Source organism: Camelus bactrianus, chromosome 21 (genome assembly GCF_048773025.1).
Source record: "Camelus bactrianus isolate YW-2024 breed Bactrian camel chromosome 21, ASM4877302v1, whole genome shotgun sequence".
Classification (NCBI taxonomy): Eukaryota; Metazoa; Chordata; class Mammalia; order Artiodactyla; family Camelidae; genus Camelus; species Camelus bactrianus.
Window position 1 is genome coordinate 27903069 of NC_133559.1, and position 25877 is coordinate 27928945.

General features: G+C 46.0%; 1 protein-coding gene and 1 long non-coding RNA gene across 14 annotated transcripts in view; one reads left to right on the forward strand and one right to left on the reverse strand.

Moving 5' to 3' along the window:
* LOC105068946 (uncharacterized) overlaps positions 1 to 7515 on the reverse strand; it is a 53390-nt gene extending 45875 nt beyond the window's left edge. For both annotated transcript variants that reach the window (XR_006724832.2, XR_012501430.1), the window contains exon 1: positions 7382 to 7515. This is a non-coding gene — a long non-coding RNA (uncharacterized LOC105068946). The remainder of the gene's footprint in view (positions 1 to 7381) is intronic.
* Positions 7516 to 13560: 6045 nt separating this feature from the next.
* NPL (N-acetylneuraminate pyruvate lyase) overlaps positions 13561 to 25877 on the forward strand; it is a 31970-nt gene continuing 19653 nt past the window's right edge. For all 12 annotated transcript variants that reach the window (XR_012501429.1, XR_012501427.1, XR_012501428.1 and 9 more), the window contains exons 1-4: positions 13561 to 13663; positions 15698 to 15782; positions 23512 to 23585; positions 24710 to 24797. Coding sequence is in view for 9 of the 12 variants with exons in the window: in XM_074349907.1 (XP_074206008.1) it covers positions 15715 to 15782; positions 23512 to 23585; positions 24710 to 24797 (230 nt within the window). In the remaining 3 variants the exon portion in view is untranslated. The remainder of the gene's footprint in view (positions 13664 to 15697; positions 15783 to 23511; positions 23586 to 24709; positions 24798 to 25877) is intronic.

Here is a 25877-nt window from a genome sequence, read left to right on the forward strand (position 1 = left end):
TCTTGCTTAGGACATGCTCTGACTTTCACTGTTAGGACCCTTGTCTCTCATCAATTCTGGAAAACTCCCACTCATGACCTCTTCTCACGTTGCCTCACCTCTGTGGGATAAACTGCTAGCTGCCCTCCAGCATCCATTTTTCTCTATTTGCATTGAGAACAGAACTATCAATTTTTGGAGAGGGGGAGCAATACGGGTGGCACCTCGCCCTGCCTACCTAATGGCTTTGTGATATGAGAAGTAATGTGTGTACCTCCTGTATAGGGCTTTTAAGGAAATGGGCTTACGTACGCCTTTTCCCTTCCCTGAAAACTCCCCCACCGTTACCCCTGCCTAGGATGCAGACCTGAGGGCCAGAGCTAAAGAAGCCACGTGGGATCCTGAAGCAGAAGCCACAAGTACCAGAGCCACTGCACCAGTCCTTGACATCTGCACTCATAAGTGAGAGAAATAAATTTCTGTCTTGTATAAGCTCTATGTTTTAGGATGTCCTTTTTAAAGCAACTTCTATTATATCTTAACAACTGTACCTCTGTTCTCTCCACTCCCCCCTTCCCTGATGCCTCCCTTAGCGTATGTGTTTGTGTGTTTGTGTGTGTGCCCACGCATGCATGACCTTCTCCTTCTAACCTCCATTTCTCCTTTCACGTTCCTATTTTTCTGCCTCATTAGTTCTCTGTCCTGCATTTGGCGTGATTGTCTTAATCTTTCTTCCCGTTCACTCGTTCTCTTCAGACGTCTGATGTGCTATTTAACACGTCCCTTAGAGCTTCTAACGTCAACAAATCCACTTTTAACTTCCATACTTTCCATTTACTTCTTTTTCAAATAAACCTGCTCTTTTTTCATAATAAACTACTCTTTCATTCTATTCCTTCCTTTATGTCTCTGGCATTTAAAAGACATTTATTTTACAATTTTTTAAAGTTAGCTCATTTTCCTCTTTATTTTACCTTCAAGTTCCCCTCCAGGGTGATTCATTTCATTTGCTTTGTAATTTTTTATTAAGACTTCATTTTCAGGATGGCTGGTTATCCCAATGGATACCTGTGTGTTACAGAAATACCCCTAACACATCAGTTTGTTTCTGGTGAGATTCTGAGGGTTCAAAGGTCCTGGACCAATTTTTAGGATAACTTCTCAGGTTGAGATTCCTGTATCCCATAGGCTGTACACATCTGAATCCTGCATTTTCTCATGGCAAGGCCTGGGGAGCATTTACATTTTCCCACCCACAGCCTCAGACCAACTGCAAACTTCCTTCCTGCTTCTTCACAACAGCTGTCAGCGTTTTCTCAAGTCCCTTCTTCGTGGGTGAGGCAGCCCTCCTGGGCTTCGGGACTTACTGACAGAACTCTGTATCAGGGCTGCCAGACAAAACGCAGGACACTCAGCTCAATCTGAATTTCAGATTCACAGTTTCTTAGTTTAAGCATGTCCCATTCAACTTTTGGGACATACTCATACTAAAAAAAAAAAAAATTACTCATTGTTTATGTGTAATTCAACTGTCACTGGGAATTCTGTAATTTGCTCAATCTGACAAGCCTAGTCACAAAGTCCCACCTAAATCTAGTCTGAGGCCACATATCCTTGTCTACCTGGAACTCAGGACCCCAGCCCCCAGAGTCTAAGGATCCACATGCAGCCTCAGAACCATCAGTTACAGTTATCACGCTGGCCCCGAGTTCCTTTTTCAGACTGAGAACTAGACTATTTCCTTTACTTTTTTCAGTACTGGTTGCATATAAATGTTTTTTAATTGCTGCCACATTTTATCTAGGCTTTCTCTGTGCCAGCAGTGGGCTTGTCCATGTCAACCGTCTGCCATTTGCCAGGAGTCCTTTAGCTGCTCATCCTCCAGCTGAACACTGGGTGGTGCCGTCCAATGGAAAGCCTGGAGCACAGAGGGTTAATTCACCCAAATTAATCGGAAGACAAAGGGATGTGCAGGAGCAAGTCCTCACTTGGACTCCAGGGATGCTGCCATCTCCACAAAAGGAATCTTTCCTACAGGATGGATTCTTCAAAGAGAGGCAACATGCCCCAGTTTTAGCTAAGTCTGACTTCCCCCAAACCAGGGGATCTGAGGATTTCCGCTCTATTTGGGAAGCACAGAAAAGGAAGAAAAATTCTGACTTTGCTGTAGACTTTGCTGTGTTTTATTCTCACTGAGCCCACTGAAGCTGAAAAGCTAGATGGCGAGGTAAAAATAGACAATTATTAACTAAAAAGGGTTCAAACCTGTGTATTTTAAGATCTTAAATTAGTTAAAACCTAAAAAAATGTAAGATACAGAGTCACAGGATGAGAAAATAAAGTACTTTTGTATTGAAATGTTTCAGAGAAAGGCCCCTTTCAAAATAGTTCCAAATCAAGTCCTCGGAACAGAAAAAGAGTATGTTGCTTTCACTTTAGATCTGGAAAATCCCCTGGATCAAAAATTCCAATATCCTTTCCAGATATTTTTGGCTTTTTTTTTTTTTTTTTTTTCAGAAATTCCACATCCTCCACGTGGTTTCAAGGCAGGGGCCAATCTGGCCTCAATCCCACATTCACCAAAGATCTCCAATTTAGGCTTCCGACCTAATCTCCAAATGACACCTAACTTTCTGTTCTTGTATTCTGTGTGTTCAAGGTGTTCACTTGCCCAAGATAAGCATTTAAAATACAGCACAATTTCGGAAACTCTGTTTTGGTACATCTATACTTTTTTTTAGTATTCCAGATGTCTTAAAAACTGATCCACGTCCTGGACATTCTGCCCCCGCTGAAAGGCTCTGCTGCTAATAATTCATTTTGCATAAGCCTTAAAGAATGTGCTTACTTCCCAAATGTCTCCTACCTTGGTATGAGTTCACAAAATTAAGGTATACATTCTGCTAAATAGGAAATGCTCATAATTCAGCGGAGAAGGGAATAATGCTTCTCATGCTTGTGTCTCAGCCCAGAACGTCTTTTTTTTGCATGAGTTCTTCAGTTCCAACCTCCACCTCCCCTCCATCTTTCCCTCCTCGTAGGTCTGTAGGAATCCCTCTAGGATAGGTCTACCCCGCTCAAAGAAAACTCACTGGATGCCAATCCAAAGTATGGCTACTTAAACTCTTCAATTATATCAGAGAACCATAGGGTCTTCGTACATATTTTACTACAGAGTTACCCATGTAGCTTGGAAAACATTTGGAAATGGCACAAAAGCATAAAGAAGTGGAAATTATCTATACCTTCACCACTCTGGTAAGTTTTTCTGCATAAACTATCTTCGTAACACAAATGAAATCACACTTAACAAGTTTTAGAATTTGCTCTTTCCACGTGTCACCTGTTGTGAATATTTCCCCCCATATTCCAGCATTTTAGTGATGACACATTCCGTTAATTGTGTGTTAATTCATTTCACCAGTCCTTCATCTGAGGGCATTTAAATTGGGAGTTTCTCTCAACTCTGTGATAATTATCCTTGTAGAAAAGTTACTCCTGCAGCCAGCCCTGATGACTTCCTTGGAATAAATTCCCAGAAGTGAAACTGATAAGCCAAACAATACGCATGTTTTTAAGATTTGAGGTACATGTTGCCAAATGACCTCACAATACATTCATCAGGGCTACCAGTAGTGTCCAAGAGTATCTATTTACTTAATTTAAGGAACCTGGTATAAAGATAAACCAGTAAGTGATTATCTATCCTGCAAAAGTATTCTTCATTAATGAAAACGATTTACAATGTAACTTCTTTAAACACTGGACTCTCCTAGTACATATAAAACATTATTCAATTTAAAACATGACCAAGTTTCTGTAAAATTTTTCTGTAACACAATTAATTAAAAAATGAAACATTTCTCTGTCTGATTTTTTTTTTTAATGGAGAGTGCCACCTGTCAAAGAACTCCTTCTCCGTCTGTCCTCATCCAGATGGAGAGGAGATGCCACGGAACAACATGGGTATTCTGCTCTTCCTCCGTCTGCTACTTCATATTCCGCTTCCCATCGTGCGCTGGATGAGCACGGCAGCCTGACACGGTGAGAAGCCTTCCCTGAAGACTGCAGCCCACACGCAGCCATCCCTCCACTGAATTCCCATTATACTCACTGTCTGCACCACACAATTAGCACTTTATTATATACTGTCTTGATCTCTAATTGCCTACACCACACAATTTAGCACTTTATTACATTCTGTCAGATTCTGCAATTGTGTCATGTATTTTTGTCTTGTTTCTCCGAGAAGATTACAAGCACCAGGGTGGCAGGGACCCTGTCTGGTCTGGCTTTGGCATTCCCCACAGCACCAAACCCTGCTGCAGCAACAACAGAGTGGGCCTTGGACAAACGCTGGCTGGTTTATTGGCTGGTGGGTGGGTTGGGAGACCGGGCTTCACGCCAGCATCTGAGTTACCGAGAACGTGCAGTAGAAAACAGAGAAGGCGCTGGGTAACCGGACGCTGGGCACCGTGGTCATTCCAGCCACTGTGCTGCAGTCCAACCTGCCTCGTCACCTAGCAAGTCATTTAGGTTCTGCTTGCCTAAGCTTCTCTTTGCATGTAGAACAGGGAAACCAAAACGTGTTACCAGGAAATTCCGTTTTTAAAACTGCATGAAAAGCACACGTTTTTCATCTGAAGATTTCACACTGCAACATTCTCCACAGGAGCAGGCACTGCATCATAGGGGGAAGAGGTCATGTTTTGGAATTAGAGAGACTTTTTAGCAGCTATGTGATCTTCAACAAATTGTTTAACACCCTTCTCTCTCTTTCTCCCCTCCCCCCATCTCTCTCTCTCTGAAGCTACACCCTCACTCCTCATCTCTGAAATTATTCCAATGACTGTAATTACTTGTGATGTTACCACTGAGTGCTCATAAGCCTGCTGGAATATTCTTATTTTTTCCAATTTCTGCAAACGCCATGTTTTGAAGTACGTGTTCAGTATCGTTATCATCATAATAAATGTAATGAATACCTCTGTTTGTCTCACACACTAGTTGAAGAGGGTCTGCCCCAGCGCTGATTCACGGCTTTGCTTCTCAGAGAACAAAGTCAGGTAGTCATACAATTTCTTTACCGTTCTTGGGTGAAGAATCACTTGCCCTTAGTGGTCTAACACATGGCATCAGACTTACTTCTACTAACTAATAAGACAAGGGACACCCAATACCCAGCATGAACAAGCCTATGTCTCAGTCTGTCACTTTTACCTCTGCTGTAAGCGTGCAGGTGAATGGAGCATCGAGTTAACCGTCTCTCTCTGAATCAGGTTGTTTTTTCGATTGGCAGGTACACAGTAAAATGTAACTAGTCAAATAGTTGTTCAACATGCTATTCTCCTAAAACAAGGTCAAGTTTAAGCCTCTCCCAGGTGCTGCTCTGACCCTGGATCCTCTCCACCCCTGAGAACCCAAGGTGCCCAAAGACCTCTGAACGCGACTTTGTAGGATAGAGAACGCCCTTTAAGAACAGCTTCCCCCCTCCGCGTGGGCTGCCGGAGCACCCCTTGGGTAAAGATGAGCTGTTTCCTTCTGGGTATCTGTGCCAAATGACTGTGTTTGATTATTTTTTCAAAGGTATTTATCAAGGTCCACCATGTAACAGGAGGGCCTGGGTGCCGGAGAGACAAAGGTGCCTCCCACACAGTTAGGAACTCACACTTGAAGAACCCACAGTCTGACGGGGAAAGCAGACAGGCCAACAGATAATGAGCGCACAGTGAGATAAGTGTGGCCAGAACGTGGCCAGGCTGTCAGCCTGAGTCCAGCGGTGCCCACCACGAAGAGACAGCGTGGCCTGATGGACCTAAGGGGGCAGCTGACCTGGTTAGGAGCCGACCAGCCTAAAGGGGAGGGATGGTTTTGTGACAGCCTTGGGTGGAGACAAGACAGGAGGGAACAGCCCTGGGGTGGGGAAAGCGGCATGGGAGGGAAAAATTGTCTTGTCTCCGACTTTGGTTCCCTGCCTAAGCTCCAAAGACTCATGCCCAAGCCTGTGGATGGAGAGCCTGCAGGCAGAGAGGGAAGGGCTGGGTGAGACTCTGGGCACAAGTCATGCTGCTTTGAGACCGGGGTGGAAAAAATTGACAAAATAGAAGGGAAGGGGCTTCTCTCCACATTTTGAGGCACCAGGAGAGAGCAACCTTGGCTGAGAGTGGCTGACAGTGGCTGAGATGAGACACTGCCCCCCAGTGGTGTCATGGCAGGGGACACCAACAAGGAGCCGAAAGTCTCACAGGGAAAGATGCGAGGGAGCACATTGGAGGTCCCACCACACCTCCCAGAAAGGCTGGGGGAGCCCTGGAGGGAGGGCTGGCTCTACACCAGGCAGGTGGAGGCAGAAGGCAATGCGATGTGTTATTACCTTATAATCACTAAGATCAGAAGCATTACCCGCAGCGCTGATACGAAGGTAAAACCCTAAGAAACACAGGTTCTATGCACACAGAAGTTGTGTGCACAAAAAAAGAGCACTTATTTTCTGGTCACAAGGTTAAGCAGAGTGATGCCAACACTAGTGAGCAGTGGTGCTGAGGTCCAGCAGGTGGAGAGACAAGAGGCCCCGGAGAAGTAACAGAAGGAGATTCAGACACCAACTTTGGGGACGGCAGGTGGGGACTGAGCGGTGGTGAGCGGGGCCTCCGCCAGGCAAGCACAGAGGGGCTTAGGCAAAGCTCTGAGTGGGCGGTTTCCAGCAAGACGGAACTAGAGAAAATGGCCCTGAGGCTGCAGACAGGCTGGAGTCGGACGACTAGACAGAAATGTCCAGAACCAAATTCTAAAGCCAAGACCTATCTCCTGAGCCAAACAAGATGAAATTCTATCTATAAGTACACAGCTCCATGGAATAAACAAACCCTTTCAACAGTATAAAGGGCATGTTGAAAAGTAGGTCCCTCCCACCCCTCAGTCCCCTTTCCCAGGAGAAACAGTTCACAGCAGCCGGCGTACACTAGGAAACTCAACAGGTTGTTAACATGCTTAAACACTTCCCCACGGTTTGTAAATAGCCACTGTCTCAAGCCCATGGACTGCTGCTGGCCCAGAATTTCAGTCGGCCGTGAAAGGGTTAAAGCTTCGCCAGGAGGGCATCTCCGGCACCCCTCCCGCTCCGAGGCCAGAAGCCACCGCTGTTTGCCCAGGCTGAGCCAGCGGTTAAATGCTCTGAACATCACCATGATCCTTCCAGGTAACTTACCTGCATATACAGGTATGTTCTGACACACACCTTTCCTTCTTTTAATACAGATGGGAGAATTGAATAGTGTTTGGTGCTTTGCTTTTTTTTTTTTTTAATTTAACCTACTTAGACCCTTTTACATGCATGACCAAATACAGACTGTATGTATTTCTTTAGGAGCCGACACAACTGAGTTACAACTAAGATACCTACCTTGAGAAGTGGAGTGCAGGAATGAAGAGTGAGACTTCGGAATAACCTGTGGGAGCTTTCCAGCAGACCCAGAAGAACTTGGCCAATGGGGACAGTGGAAAGAACGCTGAAAGGCAGAATCTGAGCGTGCTGGCCCAGGATCGCAATGCCTTGATGGGCTGGGCGGAAAGAACAAGGAGGGTCAGGACCAGCAAAATCTCCCCGAGCGATCCCCGACGCCACCTGGGCTCCTGCCCTCTGCTGACAGGAGGGGCATAAGCCCTCCTGAGCCTGGACTATTAGCACCTAAATTCAGCTGTTCCCCAGAATCAAAACAGCCTCGGGGAGGAGCAAATTAAATTTCAAATTGCACTTCCCCCAATGAATTCCTTCCAGGGAGTTTCCTTTCATTCAAAAGGGACACAGAATGAACTTCCTTCATAAAGCAGCTAAAATATATTTCTCCTACTTGCTCCATCTCCATCTCAAACACTGAAAAGAAGCATAGAGAGGTTTTTTTCATTCATGAGGGAGAAAATATTTATAAACTAGAATTGAACCAAATTTCTAAGTATCCTTTACATGTCAAGAAGTCAGGACCACTGGGCATACCTCATCTTATGGTCATCTTCATCTTCAAAACCCAAAGGACTAGTATTTGGGGTGGGGGGGGCAGGGAAAACATAATTTTCCATGTCTAGTTTCTGTGTTTCTATACACTTTTTTCATTATTTTAGTATTAAGGAGATGGACAAGGATTAAAGAAGAATATTTAAAATGGAAGATATCATCTGCATAAGTCTGAGGGAAAGGAGGATGGGGAAATGGGAGAAGGAAAAGGAAAAGATTAGCTAATATTTTTATTGTTTACGGATATTCCCAGAAACTTTCAGTCCAGGACGGATTCGTTAAAAGAGAAAGCAATTTCTGTTGATAGACTGCCACCTAGTGGTGAGTTCTTACCGTACTACAATACGAGCAGCTGCTGGGTTTGGGGAAGCCTTGGAAGACACGCTTCTTTCTCTTTGAAATCCCTGGAGAACCTTACAGACTATCGTCCCAGGTAGAGCAGACTCACTCGTGTGCTTCCTGAGGTTCATGTAGACAATGGCTAACGCAGGCTGAACACCCTTCAAAAGGAAGTTTTGCCTCTGTAATTATTTGAATATTGTCAGAGAAGCCCTGCCAGGTAAAATTAATATTATTAACTTTCTCTTTTGTTTTCAACCTACGGCACCCTCATAGCTCACCCTTGCTAGTAGGCAAAACAGCCCCACATCTCCGAGCTGTTTGTAGGTGGTATTATTTAGCTGTTATTAGATGGTAACAAAACAACACGTGCACCCACTGGCATGTCAGTCCAGAGACAATCCCGAAAGAAGGTCTCCAAGTCAGCAATGCCCCCCAGATTTAACCCATGCCAGGAATCCCTCCCTTCATGCTCTCAGAGAGACACTGCTGTCCTCTTCGTCCAGCTCCTGTGTCCTCGGTGTTCCCTAGTTTCCTGTCCTCCGTGCTGCTTAGCTACAAGGGTCCCTACTATTGCATCAGCACGAGTCAACAAGGAGGCAGCCTCTTCCCACCTGTGCTGGAGTCTATGATCATGGCAGAGAGCTAGCATACTGCTCTCAGTTATCCACATCCACTCTGCATTCCACACTATTTCAGCTGGTCATTGAGTGCCTACCATGTGGCAATAGGTGTAAGACTGTGCGTGTCCCAGGGAACAGAACAGACAGATCCGTGTCCTCGAGAAACTTGCACACTAATAAGCTGTGATGGGAAGGGGACACACTGGGTGCTATAAGGAAGGAGGCATCACCTAGACTGGGAGGGTCTGCACGAGGTAACTCAGGAAGGTTACATCTGAGCCATGATCTGAAGGATGAGCAGGAGTCGGCCAGATGAAGACCATCCTGGGCACCTGTAAAAGCCCTGATCTTGGTAAGAACCTGGGGCATCTGAGGAACTAAACCGAGGCCAGTTATAAACTAACCATAAACTATAACTCCACTGGGAAAAGGACATCACAGAATTCCAGGAGGTTTAAAATCTGCAATCACAGTAGCAGCATTATTCATAATAGTCAAAAAGTGGGAACAACTCACATGTCCATCAACTGATGAATGGATAAATAAAATGTGGTATATCCATACAATGAAATATTATTTGGCCATACAAAGGAACAAAGTACAGTATATGCTGCAATAGGAAGGAAACTTGAAAACACTACACTGAGGGAAAGAAGCCAGATATGGAAGACCACATAATGTAGGATTCCATTTATATGCAATGTCCAGAAGAGACACATCTACAGAAAAGGGGAGATTAGTGGTTACTTAGGGTTTGGAGGCAGGGAGGAGGAAGAGAATGGGGAGGCAGGGAGGAGGAAGGAAATGGGGAATGACTGCTAATGGGTACAGGTTGTTGGGGTGATGAAAATATTCTAAAATTGATTGTGGTGATGGTTGCACAACTCTCTGACTATAGTAAAGACCACTGAACTAATGTATTTTTAAAATAGGTTAAATGTATAATATTTAAACTACATCTCAATAAAACAGTTACTAAAAACTCTGGACTCACACATCCCAGGTTAAGAATACCAAATATGGAAGTACATCTCTTCTATTCAGTTCATGTTTTTCCTTCAAGCTCCTTCTCCTCAGGAACCCAAAGGATGTTCACCAAAGGGCTGAGTCAGGACACAGCTGAGCAAGACTGTTCTCAAAATTTTCCCTTCCTGTGACCCCAGGATTCTCTGAAACCAAGCTTATGCACAGGACTTTTCTCCCTTTAAGAGATGTCCCTTCTGAAACTGAGAAAAATGTCATAGAAAACCACCAAACCAAAATGACAGACAAAACACAAGGAAGTGTAGAGCAAACAGAAAACAAAAGATAAGATGGCATTACTAAGTCTTCATCTATCAAGAATCACCCTAAATGTAAATGGATTAAATTCACCAATCAAAAAACACAGACTGGCTAAACGGATTAAAAAAACAAGACCCAACTATATGCTACCTCCAGGAGACTCATCTCAGCTCCAAAGACAAAGGCAAAAAGTGAAGGGATAGAAGATGACACTCCAAGCAAACAGCAGCCAAAAGAAAGCCATACTCATATCAGACAAAATAGACCCCAAGCCAAAAAAAAAAGGTAACAAGAGATAAAAATGGACAGTATATGATAATAAAGGGGACAATTCATCAAGAAGACGTAACAGTGATTATATATGCACCTAAAATAGGAGCACCAAAATATGTAAAGCAACTATCAACAGACCTAAAGGCAGAAATTGACAGTAACACAATAATACTATGGGATTTTAACACCCCATTTACATCAATGGATAGATTACCCAGACAGAAGTCAACAAGGAAACAGTGGTCTTGAATGAAACATTAGACCAGGTGAATTTGATAGATTTGTACAGAATGTTCCATCCAAAGGCAGCAGAATAACATTCTTCTCAAGTGCACATGGAACTTTCTCAAGGATAGAGCATGGGACACAAAACAAGTCTCAATAAATTTAAGAAGACCAAAATCATGTCAAGTATGTTTTCTGATCACACTGGAATTGAACTAGAAATCAACTAAAAAGAGAAAACTGGAAAAGTCACAAATATGTGGAGACTGAACAACATGCTACAAAACAACCATTGGGTCAACAAAGAAATCAGAGGAGAAATAAAAAATTACCTGAAGACAAATGAAAATGGAAGCACGACATACCAAAATCTAGGCGATGCGGTAAAAGTAGTACTAGCAGGGGTGTTTATAGCAGTACAGGCCCACCTCAAGAGACAAGAAAAATCTCAAGTAAACAAGCTAATTTTACATCTAAAGGAATTAGAGAAAGAAGAACAAATGAAGCCCAAAGTTAGGAGAAGGAAAAAAATAACAAATATCTGCGCACAAACGATGATATAGCAACTAAAAAGACAATAGAAGAGAACAATGAAACTAAGAACTGGTTCTTTGTAAATATAAACAAAACTGACAAATTATTAGCTAGGCTCACTAAGAAAAAAAAGAGAAGGCCCTGATAAATAAGATCCAACATGAAAGAGGAAGAAATAACAACAGATCCATAGAAATACAAAGAATTATAAGAGAATATTATGAACAACTGTACACCAACAAACTGGACAACCTAGAAGAAATGAACAAATTCTTAGCATCATACAACTTTCCAAGACTGAATCAGAAAGAAATAGAAGATGTGAATAGACCGATCAAGTCTACTCAGAAAGACTGAATAGACTAGTACAGAGATTGAGCAGTAACCAAAAAGTTCCCAAAAAACAAAAGTTCAGGGTCAAATGGCTTCATAGGTGAATTCCACCAAACATTCAAAGACGTAATTAATACCTATCCTTCTCAGACTATTCCAAAAATTTGAAGAGAAGGGAATACTTACTAACTCATTTTATGAGGCCAACATCACCCTGATATCCAAATCAGACAAAGACAACACAAAAAAAGGAAATTATAGGCTGATACCTCTGATGAACATACATGCCAAAATCCTCAACAAAATATTAGCAAATCAAATTCGATAATATAAGGATCATATGCCATGAGCAAGTGGGACTCATTCCAGGGAAGCAAGGATGGTTGAACATCTGCAAATCAATCAATGTGATATATCACAAAGCAAAATGAAGGATAAAAACCATAGGATCAAATGAATATATGTATATTCATGTATGACTGAAGCACTGTGCTGTACACCAGAAATCGACACAATATGGAAACTGACTATGCCTAAAAACAAATTATTTTTATAAAGTGATCATCTCAGCAGATGCAGATAAAGCATTGACAAGATGCCACTTTCTTTCCTTCTCTCCTTCCGCAGGAATCAGCCCACGATGACAATCTAAAGGCTCTCCCTGCCTTCTCCTGCTCCCACCTCCCAAAAATCTCCTCCACATCGAATCCTACTTTAGCATCTGCTTCTTAGCAAACCTAACACATTATTATAAGGCATTGCTGTGTACTACCATATGTATATGAACAGTTTATGCATTCAGAATATTGGCCTATTGAATGACAATATTAACCCTAATGGCCTATACCTTTTGGGTATGGGAGTATTTAATTTTGCACATAATGAAAATGTGGCTTTGAAAGAATACTAACATTGTCCCATTGGGATATAATATTATTTTTAACATAACAAAACAGGTGTGACTAGGACTTCTCTGTCGTTCCTTCCCTTTTTACAGGATAGCACAGAATATTGGTTAAAAGCATCAGCTCCCAGACTACTTGAAATTAAATCACAGCTAACTCACTCACTGCTTCGGCCTTTAGCAGATCAGTTAAGCTCTTTAAACTGCTGTTTCTGATCTATAAAATGGAAGACTGCTTCCTAATCTGTAAAACAGGAATTTTAAAAATAGTACCCATCACGTAGAATTGTTTTATGAATGCATTAATGAATCAACTTCAGGTGCTGTATCCAATGAAAGAACTATGATAATGAATTTAAAAGCACTTTACAAACCAGAAAGCACTTTATTTTCTCTAAATGAAATAAGCATCAGCCATTGTCTTTTATGGGAAATTGAGGTTAATTCACATTACCAAAAGAAAGCCAAGAACGTGTTTATGTCTGTGTTTCTGATTTATTAACACAGCACATGATACTAGAAAATAAAACTCTTGACCTTCCTGCAAGTAGAGCTATTTTGGTTATAAATACTTTTCCTTTTCAAAACTTTCGATCTTTCTCCAGAATATGCCGGAAAAGCTGCTGCATCCGTAACGAATCCTCTTTTAATATCCTTTCGTCTCTTTTTAACAGAGCGGGGCTGGGGAGGCGGCACCGAAGAGCATGGAATCCCCGATGGGCAGGCAGTGTTCCCAACATGTTTCTGGAACAGCAGCCCAAATTTCAAAACCCAGAACCACAGAATACCTGCTGTTGCAGGGCCCTGGACAGAAGGCAAGGCGCCCAGGAGGCGGAAGGACTGGCCGAGCCGAAGGAGAGGGGAGCTGTAGGGCAAGCGGAACGGCGGCGCGGGGAAGCGCGCGCCCCCGGGGCGCCCAGGAGCAAGGTCGGAGGCTCGCAGCGGGCCGGGCGCCCAGGCGGCGCTCGGGAGTCACCGCGGGGAGACTAAGCTCCGCCTGCGCCGGCCGCGGGGTCCCGGGGCGGGGGCGTGGCGGGCGCGTGGGGGCACGTGGTGCGCGGCCGCGGCGATAAAGCGCGCAGCGCGGGGGCGGGGGGCGCACGGCGGGGACGGCGCGGCGCGGAGCGGGGCGGCGGAGGCGGGCCGGCGGCGTCTCGGGTGAGCGCGGCCCGCGCGCGCGGATGGGTGGGCGGGCGGACGGACGGACGGGGAGAGACGCGCTGTCCGCCAGGGAACTGGGACAGAGGGGCGCGGGGGACAGGACGGGGGGTCGTGGAGACGGCGACGGCTGGAGGCGAGGAGCGAGGCAGAGGAGCCGGGAAGTGGAGCCTGAGGAAGTGGGAAGGCGACACCCTCCCGGCCCGCGACGAGTGTCCCGAAGGTCGGGGCAGAGGGACCCACTCCCCTGGATTCTCTCCAGGCGCCAGAGCCGGTCCCTAAGGATCCTGTTCTCAAAATGATTAGAATCAGCCGCTGAGCCACAGAGTTTAGCGATTGCATTTGATACAGTCCCTTCATTTGACAAGAAATTGGTTGTATTTCTGCATTTAGTTTTGTTTTTAGTTTCTCTGTTTCTGTTTCTTTTTTTCCAAGTGTTTCTCTCTCAAGTGATTCTCCATGCCCAGAGCTACATCTTTCTCTTCCTCCTCCAAAGAATTTTTTTTTTAACTTTGCCGTTTTAAGAGAATTTGACTTAAGCAACTTGAATTGCTTGCACTTTGATGTTAGGGCATCAGAGAATGTTCTCTGCTTTTTAAAGTGAGTTTTAAAAGTTTGCTAGACTGAAGGGGCTGTAGTGGGAGATACTACCATTCTGGATGGGAGACCCAGGCGAGACAGGACAAGGTAGGTAGCAACAGGGTGACGGGGACCAGTTGAGCTAGTGCACTTTCGGTGTGGAGAGGTCTATATTGAGACCCAGACCAGGGAATTTGGTATTTACACTGTGGAAGCCAGAAAGAAGTTAATTGGCATATTTTTCAGCAGGGCGAAGGCAAGATCAGAAATGCCTGAGCTACTGGGAGATTAGTCTGGTGGCCTGCCTCTATTGGAGGAGAGGACCCTTGGGATGAGGACGCTCATTCCCAACTCCCATCCCAGGTCCCGTATTTTTTAACCAATCAAACTGTACTTAAGAGCACTTAATTTGAGATCTGCCAGATGCTTTTGGCCATCCTAAGACAAAATATGAAATAAATGTAGTTAAAAGCACAAGAATATAGAAATCTAGGGCAAACAGCCTCATACTGTTTAATTTAGAACCTAGCTCTCTGGACTCATCACTTGAGCCTTCTTGAGCCCCAGTGGGCCCCTTTGACATGGGGTTGTGTCCATTGGTGTAGATAAGAGGTAACAAAGGGTGAGTTACGAGAGGAGCAGTAAGGGAGGAAGAAGGATTGCAGGGAAAGATAACAGAATTGGAATGAGTTAGTCCCTGAATAGAAAAGAGTGGCGAGGGTTGGGGAGGAGGTACCCACGGAGCTGAGATGACAGGAAAGACGGTGCTGACAAAGGAATAATACTTGCTAATGTCCTGTCGTCAGCAGACCAGACTTCACGGAGGGGACTGAACTTGTATGTACCATGTGCCTGGCACTGTTGTTAATCACTTTACAAGAACTAGTTCATTTATGATTACTATTATCCCCATTTACAGAAGAGGAAACTGAGGCACAGAGAGGTTAAATAACAGTCCCAGGGTCACCTAGCTGGTAAGTGGTGGAGCCAGGATGCAGACCCATGAAGTCTGACTCTGGAGCTGGCGTTCTAACCCCTCTACTGTAAGGAGCAAAGGAAGAACTCGTTTAGAGGACAAGGTGGCAGGTTCACTTGGGGCTGTCTTGGGTTGAGATGCATGCAGGAGGGCCAGGTGAAGATGTATGACGGTCACAGCGTCAGCCTCATGGATGCTCAGACATTCCTCTGTCATCTGTGTAGATAAAATGGGAAGCCTGTCCGATATTTTCCTGAACACGGCTCTCTTCTTGTCTCTTCCTCTCCTGCCTTTAAAAAACTAGTTTCCTCCTCTGGAGGATGCAGCGCTCACATTGTACGTTCTTCTCATTTGCTCTGTGTCTGTGTACTTGTAAGCATTTTTCACAGTTCTGAGCCAGGAATGGACTTTGCCTGGGAGTTTTGTCATTAATTGGCATCCCTTGAAGAAGGAAAGGAGTTACGTTGTATGTTTTCCAGACTCTGTCAGCAGCCCAATGGCCTCCCCGAAGAGAAGACTTCAAGGTCTTGTTGCTGCGACCATCACGCCGATGACTGAGCACGGGTAACTATCGTTCGAGACCAAAGGGCTCTCCCCCCCGCCTCAGTGCTCGGAGTTTCTCCACAGTAGCCGTGGCTTAGACGCCGCCGCTCTGTGGTACTGTTGCCAAATGGCAGCTTCTGCCCGTCATCCCCTGCACTGTCTCTGACCCCAGGCCAGAGACGGGGTCTCTGCATTGCAAACAGTGCAGGAAGAGGCGAGGCTCGCCTTCCTCCCAGTTCCTCCCAGTTCCTCCCAGTGTCTGTAGCTCCACAAAGCAAAGCTGAGAAATCACCACCAAGCATGTGTTTTGACTTCCAGATGAATATGATGGTAGTCCCTTTGCTGGAACTATCAGATGTGGTCACATGCCCCAGGTGTCCGTGAGCAAGACACAGCTCCTCCCTGAACGTTGCCATTAACGAGACGGGAATGCATCCATCTTCAGGCTCTAAAAGTAAATGTCACCTGTTAGAGCAATCAGTCTGCCGGAACAGTCAGAATCCTGGCTTCTTCAAGCTTCTCCTTTCTTCCCCTATAAAATGTAATTTTAGTTATATCTACATGGGAGTTATGAGTGTTAAAATGAGCTAATCCATGTGGCAGTGCTTAGCACAGGGTCCATATGCACTTAGGTCAATGAGTTTGAACCGCTATTGCGGCATAAGACGGGGTAAATGGACGGTGAGGTATTTAAGATACCTTTAAATGGCTTTTATGGTTTTGGTCTTCTGTTGCTGAATCTGTAAACCTTGACCCTACCCCCTTTAAAGCAGATGAAATTTCTTGTGACTTTTAGTATTCTCATTCAAAGCTGGACATATCACATTACTCAGTGGTTAATGGCAGGGTTTTTTTTTGGGGGGGGGGGTTCTGTTGCTTCTCCATTTCCACAAGTCCTGAGAAAGACTGAAGTCAGCTCTTTCTCAGTGTGTCAGCCACTTGCTGGGCAGATAAAACAGAAGGCATGTGACTTCATGAACAGACAGGATCTACTTCCTCTTATGTAGTAAGATCCTGTTTGCAACCTCAAAACACCACATCTGGTTGATGTTACTTTAACCTTTTTCACCAGACCACTCTTAGCCTAGAAGGAGCTTCTTCAGTGTCTTGTTTGTTCATCTGGGAGCCTCGAAGTGACAGTGTGTTCTAACTCTCTATTCCTCTGTGTTCCCGGGACACCAGGACCCACATACTAGAGAGAACTAAAATGACTCTGCTTTTCCAGATCCTTCTCTGTTTCCCAGCTACCTCTGCCCTGTTGCCTCCATTCTGCTATTTCCTTTTCTTTCACAAATTCTTTTCTCTTCTAGGATCCTCACTTTCCTGAGGTGTGAAATAAAAATAAGAATGTATTTTTATAAGGGCCTTGTAAGAATTTAACTTAAATTAAAATGTGTGTTATCACATAGTAGGCATGTGAGTTATGTTAGTTGCCTTTTCCCCCCCACCACCTACTCCAACCCAAACATTCCTTTTCTAGGTGTTAAGCAGGTTTGGAGCACCAGGCGCAGGCGGACATTAACCTACTTGCCCACAAGCGAATCTGCACTTCTGACATGTTTGCAAAAGACAGGACAGAAAGAGGAGTCATGTGGGCTCTAATACCTGGAAATTCTGCCTGATGACCTGCCGCTGTAGGAGCTTTCCTAACCCGGCTCTTAGGGTAAACCAGGGCCTCCGTAATCCAGGATGGCTGAACAGGTGCTATCTCCTGTCTCCTTTTTCCTTCCTAATTCTAAGCAATACTCACAATTCAACTCTGAATATAAGTGGATGTCCTGGAGTGAGGAAGCTGGCAGAAAGAACATGCGAAATAGATTTTAGTTAGACTGTCGGGGTTCTTGACCCCCAGCTGTCTGACCCTGGGGAGGTCTTGTCACTTTGTGGAAGTGCTCTCATATTTTGTAAAGAGACAGAGTTCAACCATATTATCTCTAAGACCCGTTCAAAGGCTGAGAGTCCTCGATCCTCTGGTGGTATCCATCCTCCACGCTGTATCCCAGTGACCTTCCTTGTAAATAAATCTAGTCATTTCTTAGATTTACTCTTTAAGAATCCCTCCTGAGTCCCTTTTGTCTAAGCCTTGCTTGCTCACATGGTTCATGAACCATTAGCTCCAACATCATATAGCAACTTGATAGAAATGCAGGATCTCAGGCCCCAGTACATACAGCTGGGTCAGACCTGCGTTTTAACACTGTCCCTGGATCGCTCTTTAGCAGTGAAGTCCAGATGAACTGGTCTAAACGTTCAAGCGCGGAGTCTGGGATGACATAGGAAGTCCTCTACAATCTGCCTTTCCTGCGATGTTTCTGTTTCCCCAAACATCTCCACCCCTTTCTTCCCTCTGTTCCTTTTACACGTTCTGTTTCCTCAGCATTTTTTCCCACCACTTTCCTTTCTCTGCTCCACCTGAACAAGTCTGTTCATTCATCAAAACCATCCTCTGGTGACTCTCACCCATTTTCCCTAAAAGGACTGATAGAGCCCTTCCCCTGTGGTGTCGTAGCTCCCTGTGCTGCCTTTTCACGTTGCATCAGAAGCATTTTTTATGGTGATTTTTACAATAACTGTTTGCCACATGCCTGTCTCTCCCAGCAGACTCTGAGCTGCTTGACCACATGCAGATATTTGTTGGGAACCAGGCAGCACACAAGGACTGAGCATGTATCTTCTTCCTCTTTCTGTCTTCGGCATCTAGCAATGTGTGGTACATTTTGTGATTTCGTGACTGAATAATTTTGTTACAAGCAAACGATTTTGTTATTTCATGAGGAAAGGAAGCAAGCATTGATTGGCTGAATACCAATCCATGTGTCAGTTGTCATGCTGGGCATTTGAATGGACATGTCCCAATCACAGCACCTCTGGGAGAGCACTGTTACCTGCTTCTGCAGCTGGTAAAACCAAGAGTTTAAGGATTGACACAATCGCCCGCTAGCCACCCACGTAGCTGGAAAGGAAGGTCTGTCTCTACCCAACCAACTCGTGTCTTTTTCTACATTAAAGTCAAAGACTTGCTTTTCCTTAGTTGTTTTAAGACACTTTTTTTTCCTTTGGGCAAGTTCACAGTCATTAGAACAGAAAGTGCATTTCAGATTGGCCAAAATGTCAAAAAAAAAAAAAAAAAGTTGTGTTTTTCTCCCTCAAATGCCCTTGACTTCACCATGGGAATCTTCACAACACCCTCTGCTAACCACAGACCTGTTCCCCAACTAGTCAGAAAGGGCCTGGCCTGCTGGAGTCAGAGTGGTGTGGAGTTTTGTCTTTGTAGCCGTGTTGGGAGACTGAATGATTCAGATTTCAGAACAGGATGTTTCCAGGGCAGGTGGAGTCCCTGCATGCTTCCCTGCCGAAAGAGGTTGGAAGTAGCCAAGTAGTTGTTTTGCCAAAAGGACACATACATCCCATCTGATTTGGAATGCTGAAGGACATATGCATATATATAAAGTAGGGAAAGAAGTAGCAAGTCAGATTTTCTGCTACGCATGCCAGATCATGCCGGTTATGAAGAGGGCCTGTCCTGTGGGCTCTGTGTTCTCAAATAAAGCAAAAGTCTTTCTCTGTGTGTCATGTGCCAGGGGAAGAAATGTATAGAAATAGGGCTCTTTCTGTGAAAAGCCACTTGAGGAAAATTCTATTCTCCTTACACCCTAAGAGAAGAGATGTGCTGTGCACGTAATTTCACAGTTCACCTACCCTGGGCCTCAGTTTCTGGCAAAAATAATTTAATAAACATTCCCTCCCCTTATGTAGCTCGGAAGTAAACTTAAAGTCCAAGAATAGAGGATTTGCTAAGCTAGTTATGTTCATGCATGTGGTGAAATACTGTGTAGCCTGTAGAGTTACAGTATCTGAAGATGTGGGAAGATACCCAATTTGGAATGCTAAGTGAAAAAAAAAAAACGACAACACTGTGTACACTATGACTATTTATTTAAGAAAATCCTATATTGTATATTTCTGAGTAGAAAAACATCTGGAAGAGTAATCATCTCCAGGGAGAGCCTGAGTGATGTTTTTTTGTCTTTTTACTGTGTGTACTTTCTGAAATAAACAGTGTAGCTTCTGTAATATGACAGAGGTTAAGTGCTTCAGCTGAAGAGACGCGGCAGTGGGAAGCCAGCCCAGCCCTCCCGAGTGAACTGGCTTGTGCTGCTGGTCACCTTCTGTGAGCGGTGAGCCCCAGCCAGCCAGCCAGCAGGGAGAAGAGTAAGTAACCAGTCTCTTCTCGTGACTGTCCCCCCCCATAACCGGTGCAGTGCCCGGAACACTGCACGTAAACCCAGACCCCCTGGGGAGGTGGAGTAAGGTAGGAGAACAGGGAAGGGAGCGAAGCCCCCAGAGAGGATTACCACCCCGTGGCCACCTAGCCCTGCTGTTTGGGGCGCCTCCGTGACAAATACGGCAACAGCTCTGGGTGATTGCCCTGGGCTCACTTGTGACTGGAGCCCCTGAGCATCTCTGCCAAGGGCTGCAAACTCACACCGGCAGTCAGGCAGGGATCCGAAATCCCCGAGGTGACCTCGGGGGCTCCTGTGCTTCCAAAGGGGGCAGCCTCTGCTCCTCCCAGCCAGCCGGTGCTGTACAGAAATCTAGGCCTGGCCTTGTTAGAGCTTCTGGCTTTTCAAATAAAGTCTTTTTTTTTTTTTTTCTTTTAATGTGGATGAAGAGATTTTAACATTGTGAAAGTCAAACGGAACACATTTAGGAGACATCCCTTCTCAACCTCTGACCTCTATAAGGGGGTTTGGTAGTTCCGGAATTCCGGACATTTTGGGGTGACTCTGCCACTGCCCCAGAGGTTCTGCCATTGGTGTCCCCCCTGTAGGCCGGGGCATGTTGTGAGGAGCAGCAGGCTGTGCTGTCCTGAGGGAACACATGGTGTCTCACCCATTAGCACCCCTCACCTGAGTGAAGTTGTCACAGCTGTCATCCAGCAAGGCCCCAAATGAGAGGGGGGAGGGGGTGAGTGCGGAGAAAGCACTACCCACTGAAGCCATAAAATTGTGCGGAGTTCACTGAAGAAAGAGAAGGAACTGGGGGTTCCACATGCTGGCCTCGATCTGCCCGAGGGTGCGGCCAGCCCCCTAGGAGGAGGAGGACATGGGAATAGGGCCAGACAAATGCAGCTCTCAGCACAGTTGGGGGGGGGGGGGGAGGATGGTCACAGGATTTATCCTGTTTAGTATTCCAGGCCCACCCCCTCCTTGGAGTGCCCTTCCCTGCCTCCCTAATTGGAATAATCAGTCTTCGCACTTTCTCACCAGTCACAGCCTTCGTCGTCTTTTCCTCCACATTTTAGCTGTTTATATACGTTATCTCCGTTACTGCGATAGTTAATGCGGCAGTGAAATGTAGGTGCAGCCTGCGAGTGTGGGGATAATCTGCTTTTAAGGCAGAGACCACGGGTCTTTCGTTTTCGTTGTAAGTTCCTGCGTCATGACTCCTTCTCTAGCCTTTGCTGAGCACCTGCGCTGTGCCAGGTGCCGGCGAGGGGGGTTGACGGTATGAAAGCCACAGTTCCTGCCTTCAGGAAATTCTCGCTGTAGCCTGGAGGGCGGGCGTCAACGGTGTACAGAATGATGTTCGTAATAACAGCGATGTGAGCTTTACTGAGGAATAATAATCGCAGTGATGACTGAGCGTTGGACTGGAGCCAAGTGCAGTGCTGAGCACTTGTGCTGGACTGGCCGATAGAGGCCCGCTTGGTTGGGGGGTGGTCCTTGCTGAGTTTGGGGATATTCACATACGTGCTAAGGGACTAAGTCGGTTTCTCTCCTTAAGGCCCGCTGGGCATAGATACAAGCTCCAGCTTCCCTTTCCAAGTGAGAAAACAGAAGGCGGCGTGTGGAAGCGCACACAGGGCCCGCCAGGCCTCAGCCATCCAGGCTCTGCGGCTCCTCCTGGGAGCAAAGGCCAGGCCTGCTCTCGGTGTCTGAGTCCCGCAGCCAGGGTGGGACTGGGAGGTGTCGAGACTTCAGCGAACGTGTGCAGGAGCCACTGTGTGAATTGGGGACTCCCACACACGCTGTGGCCTGGGGACTATTTCCAGTTTCCAGTCTGTGCTTGGGATGTCCCCTGGGTCTGCTAGGGCTGGTTCCTGGTTGCGTAAGTAGATGGACATCATTGCTTAACACCAGAGTTAGTGTCGTACAGACAAAGCCCGGCTGATTGCTCCTGCATCTCAGAGCTTGTCCCAAGAGAGGGGGAGCTGATGGAAGCAGCAGAGGGTGAGTGTGCTGTAAGGCTGTGGTTCCAAGTGGTCAGAAATGTCGGAGGCGGAGAGATTTCAAGAAGCTGAGCAGGTCAAGCTGACCTAATGGGTTCCTGAGATGGACTGTCTAGGCAACCAACACCCTCCCCCATCTTTAAGTAAGAACAACCTAAATGTGTTCCTGTCATGCATTCCAGGAGCCTCTGCCCGATGAGACTGAGAGGCCAGGATCTGGCATTGGAGCAGGTGGGGCAGGGAGAGGCAGCGTTATGACTCTGGGGCGTGAGCCATCATGGGTGGGGGGGGGTAGCTGTTCCTGTTACAGGCCTTTCAATTACGTTAAAGCATATTTCTTCCCTCGTGGCCGCTTGGACCAGTTGTCTTTTGCATGTGATGGGCAGTGGATGCCTTTGCCTCTTTTGTTTTTATCTCTTGTTTCTGTTCCCTTTGACAAATACCCTTTGATGTCTTTGTTTTCTATATGCATCAGATATTTTTGTTTCTTTTTGCTTTTTTAAGGACTACAGTAAGTGAAGATGAAACGAATGTTAATAAGGTTAAAATTAAATGGGGATCCTCTGGCTCCACTGACAGGAATCAAATGGCAGCCAGCTAGTACTCTGTGTTCTTGGCAGCCATGGGCTCTGGGACACTTAACACACACGTGCCCCGCAGCTTTCCTTTGTGTTTTAATTCTCCATCCCCCATCCCCCCCACCTGTATTTTGCCTGGGAATATGTCACTTTAGCTGATTTGTCTGTGACTCAGTTTCTAGATTTTTAAACTCAATGTGATTTTAAGGAAAAGGGCCCTTATTGCCTTAAGCATCAGATCTTTACAAGGTCAGTACCCTTCAAACTGCAAAGCGCATTCAGATCACATGGGGGCCCCGCTGCAGTGCAGTCTGGCTGGGGGACCTGCGTGGGGCCTGCATTTCTAACCAGTCCCCCCCATATGCTGATGCACCCACAGACCACACTTTGAAAGGCAAAGTGATGGCAAAGTTCCTTTCTAGCTGTTAATCCTGTTCAGTTTAAAACTAGCACATATTACTAGGTTTAAGCCTTCATTTGTTGTCTCAAATGTCAAGTGATAAATTCTTAAATTGTTAAGATCGAGTTTTCCTGCTTTGTGATCCTAAGAAATGATTGCTTCTCACCACATGAAAAATGTTAACTTCTCATTTAATTATGCCCCCAGCCATCATTCCTCCCCCAAAGGGCAAAAGATTATTTAACTACTTTCTAAATATTACTTGTAATGAAGTTTATGTGTAGAACCTTTGTCGATAACTAATAGTGTTTTTCTCATGTAAGTGAGGCTTATATGGCTGAGTAGAGAAATCACCAGCCTCAGAAGAAGAAAAAAACCCAGGCGTTGCTCAGAGGAGGCTAAGAATTTCACATACTGGCTAGGTAGATTTTAATAATTCTTAACAAGAGAGAGCAGTTTATAGACTTGGGGATTGACTGAATAATAATCTATAAAAGAATAAATATGCATGTTTTCTAATTTTTTTCCTTTGTCTTTCAGAGAAATCAACTTTTCAGTCATTGGTCAGTATGTGGATTATCTTGTGGAAGAACAAGGAGTGAAGAATATTTTTGGTAAATCATTTTTAGAGATTTCTCTCCGTATCTCTCAGCCCTTAGACAGTGGTTGTCACCTAGTTGCTAATTAGGAGGTCACAACGTTAATTGTGTCGTAGGTTATGATCGAGCCTAGCTAAGCCATGTGTATTTTTAGGCTTATCAATTTTAGACCTATAAAGATAATGAAGAGATTATCTGATTTGGTAGTGTACCTGAGATAGACTGAGACCTGGGAGCTGGCCCCTTTATTGGAGTGCTTGCACCTGGACGAATGTCTCCTGGAGCAACAGAATGCAAAGAAACTACAAGGGACTAAAAACTACACATGTGTGCAGCTGGGGCAGTTGTGAACAGTAAGATGCAAAAAGGCCACGAGCCAAGTGCCCCACTTCTCAGGTCCCAGGAGCAGAAGCAGGGCACTGCCTGTGATCCGTGTGCATGGCACCATCAGGGGGGTGGGCAGACCACCTAAGCTGTGCCTCCTGCCTGACCCACAGACCCACCTCTGTTGTCACCCCTGTTAAGGAGCCAGCTCACCCACCTTGGGGAGCAAGCAAGGGCACCAGTTTCTTGCTCTCACTCCCTCATGCTACAGCACGCGTCTCAGTGAAGCCTTGCCTGAAATTCTCTCGTCTGGCCTCTTATCAATTTCCATTGATTTAAGAGTCCAGGGACCCAGGCTGGTAACCAAACTATAGAGGTTGTTTTAGATCTGTACTATACACCAAGTAAGTCCCACGTACGACCACCTTGACATCCCAGGACTGGATGGTACTGGCTTTCCTGTCATTCAAGCCCAAATGCAGGACTGACTGGTGTGTTCAAAGGAGATTTGCCTAAAACATGGGCAGTTATCTCTCTCTGCATTTAAAACACTTACTCTTTGTCACTGAAAACAATGTCAGATTTATAACTGCAAGTCATTCTTAACCTTCCCACTCCTCTGGACAAGGTGAGGATGGAAGACAGGCTGAGTGAAAATGGACACATGGCATTTTCCCCTCCAGGAGTCTATCCACTGGTGTTTCTCCATGTCACTTCCTCCTGAGCAGGGTTTCTGCCCCTGCACCGCCCGCGCTGGTGCTGGAGGAGCGAGAGGTATGGGCGGGTCCCACTGATGGACTCTCTCTTTGGAACAGTGAATGGCACGACCGGAGAAGGCCTGTCCCTGAGCATCTCAGAGCGCTGCCGGGTCGCGGAGGAGTGGGTGACAAGAGGGAGGAACAAGTGAGTGGCTCCACCGGGACACAAACCCTCCTCTGCAAGAGCTGCATAGAGTGTGGCCATTCCCCAGATGACGCAGCCTCCCTGCCTTCCGGGCACAAGTCAGGCCCGAGGTCAGCTTGTAGGAAGAGGAGCTGAGGCAGAGGAGCGCCCTTCCCTTCTGTGTGGCAGGGCAGCCAGACTGCAGGACACACCTGGCTGTCAGAGGTCCCATCGGGCAACTGCAGACTGCCTCCGGTCTTTCTACCAGGCCAGTCCCTCGGGTTCCCTGCCCTTGGGCTGAGGGCATAAGCAGGGACACCCTGGTGACTGACCCCTGAGCGCCTGGCCCTTCTGCTCGGCAGCTCTTACTCCGTCCCTTCTCAGGGTGGGTCCTGATGCTAATAGCAGCCAGTTGCTCCCTCACAGGTCTTCTATGTGCGTGTGGCTCTGCGTGGCCTTATGGTGCATCCTCTGGTGGTCTTGGGGAGCTTTCTGCAGCCCCTAAACGTCAGTGCAGTGATAGGTTTTGGTTATAAAGCCCCATTCGCGCCATGGTAAAGCAGGTAGGAGAGCATCAGTTCAGTAAGCACATCGATCATCCAGGTGTTACTTGTCGTCTGTTACACTGTATGTCATGCACTGTGCTGGCACTGGGGACACGAAACAGGATCTCTGCCCTTGGGTTGCTTACCATCTGGTGGAGATGTCAGAGCAGGAAAACTAACACTGGTCCTTTGATAAACAGTGTAAACAGGGATCAGAGAAGGGAGTGATTGATGGTGCCTTAGGTGGAGGTGAAGATTGGAGGGAGGGCCCAAGTGAGCCTGGAGCGGAGATGGCCAGTGCAAAGCCCACGCCCACCTTGGGAATCCTTAAACGGCTTAAGAACACCCACCTTGGTTACCCTGATATTATGCGCCAAGTTTGAATGCATGTCCACAGAAGCATTTTCTGGTGATCCATCAGTTTTCAGCTACTTTTCAGTCAGATTGAAGACCATGGGCAGAGTGAGGAAAGAGGAACGCTAAGGATAAACATTTAGAAAAGCACCTGAAATGGGAGGATAGGGAAGGGGCAGAGCAGAGGCCCTCAGAAGGGTGG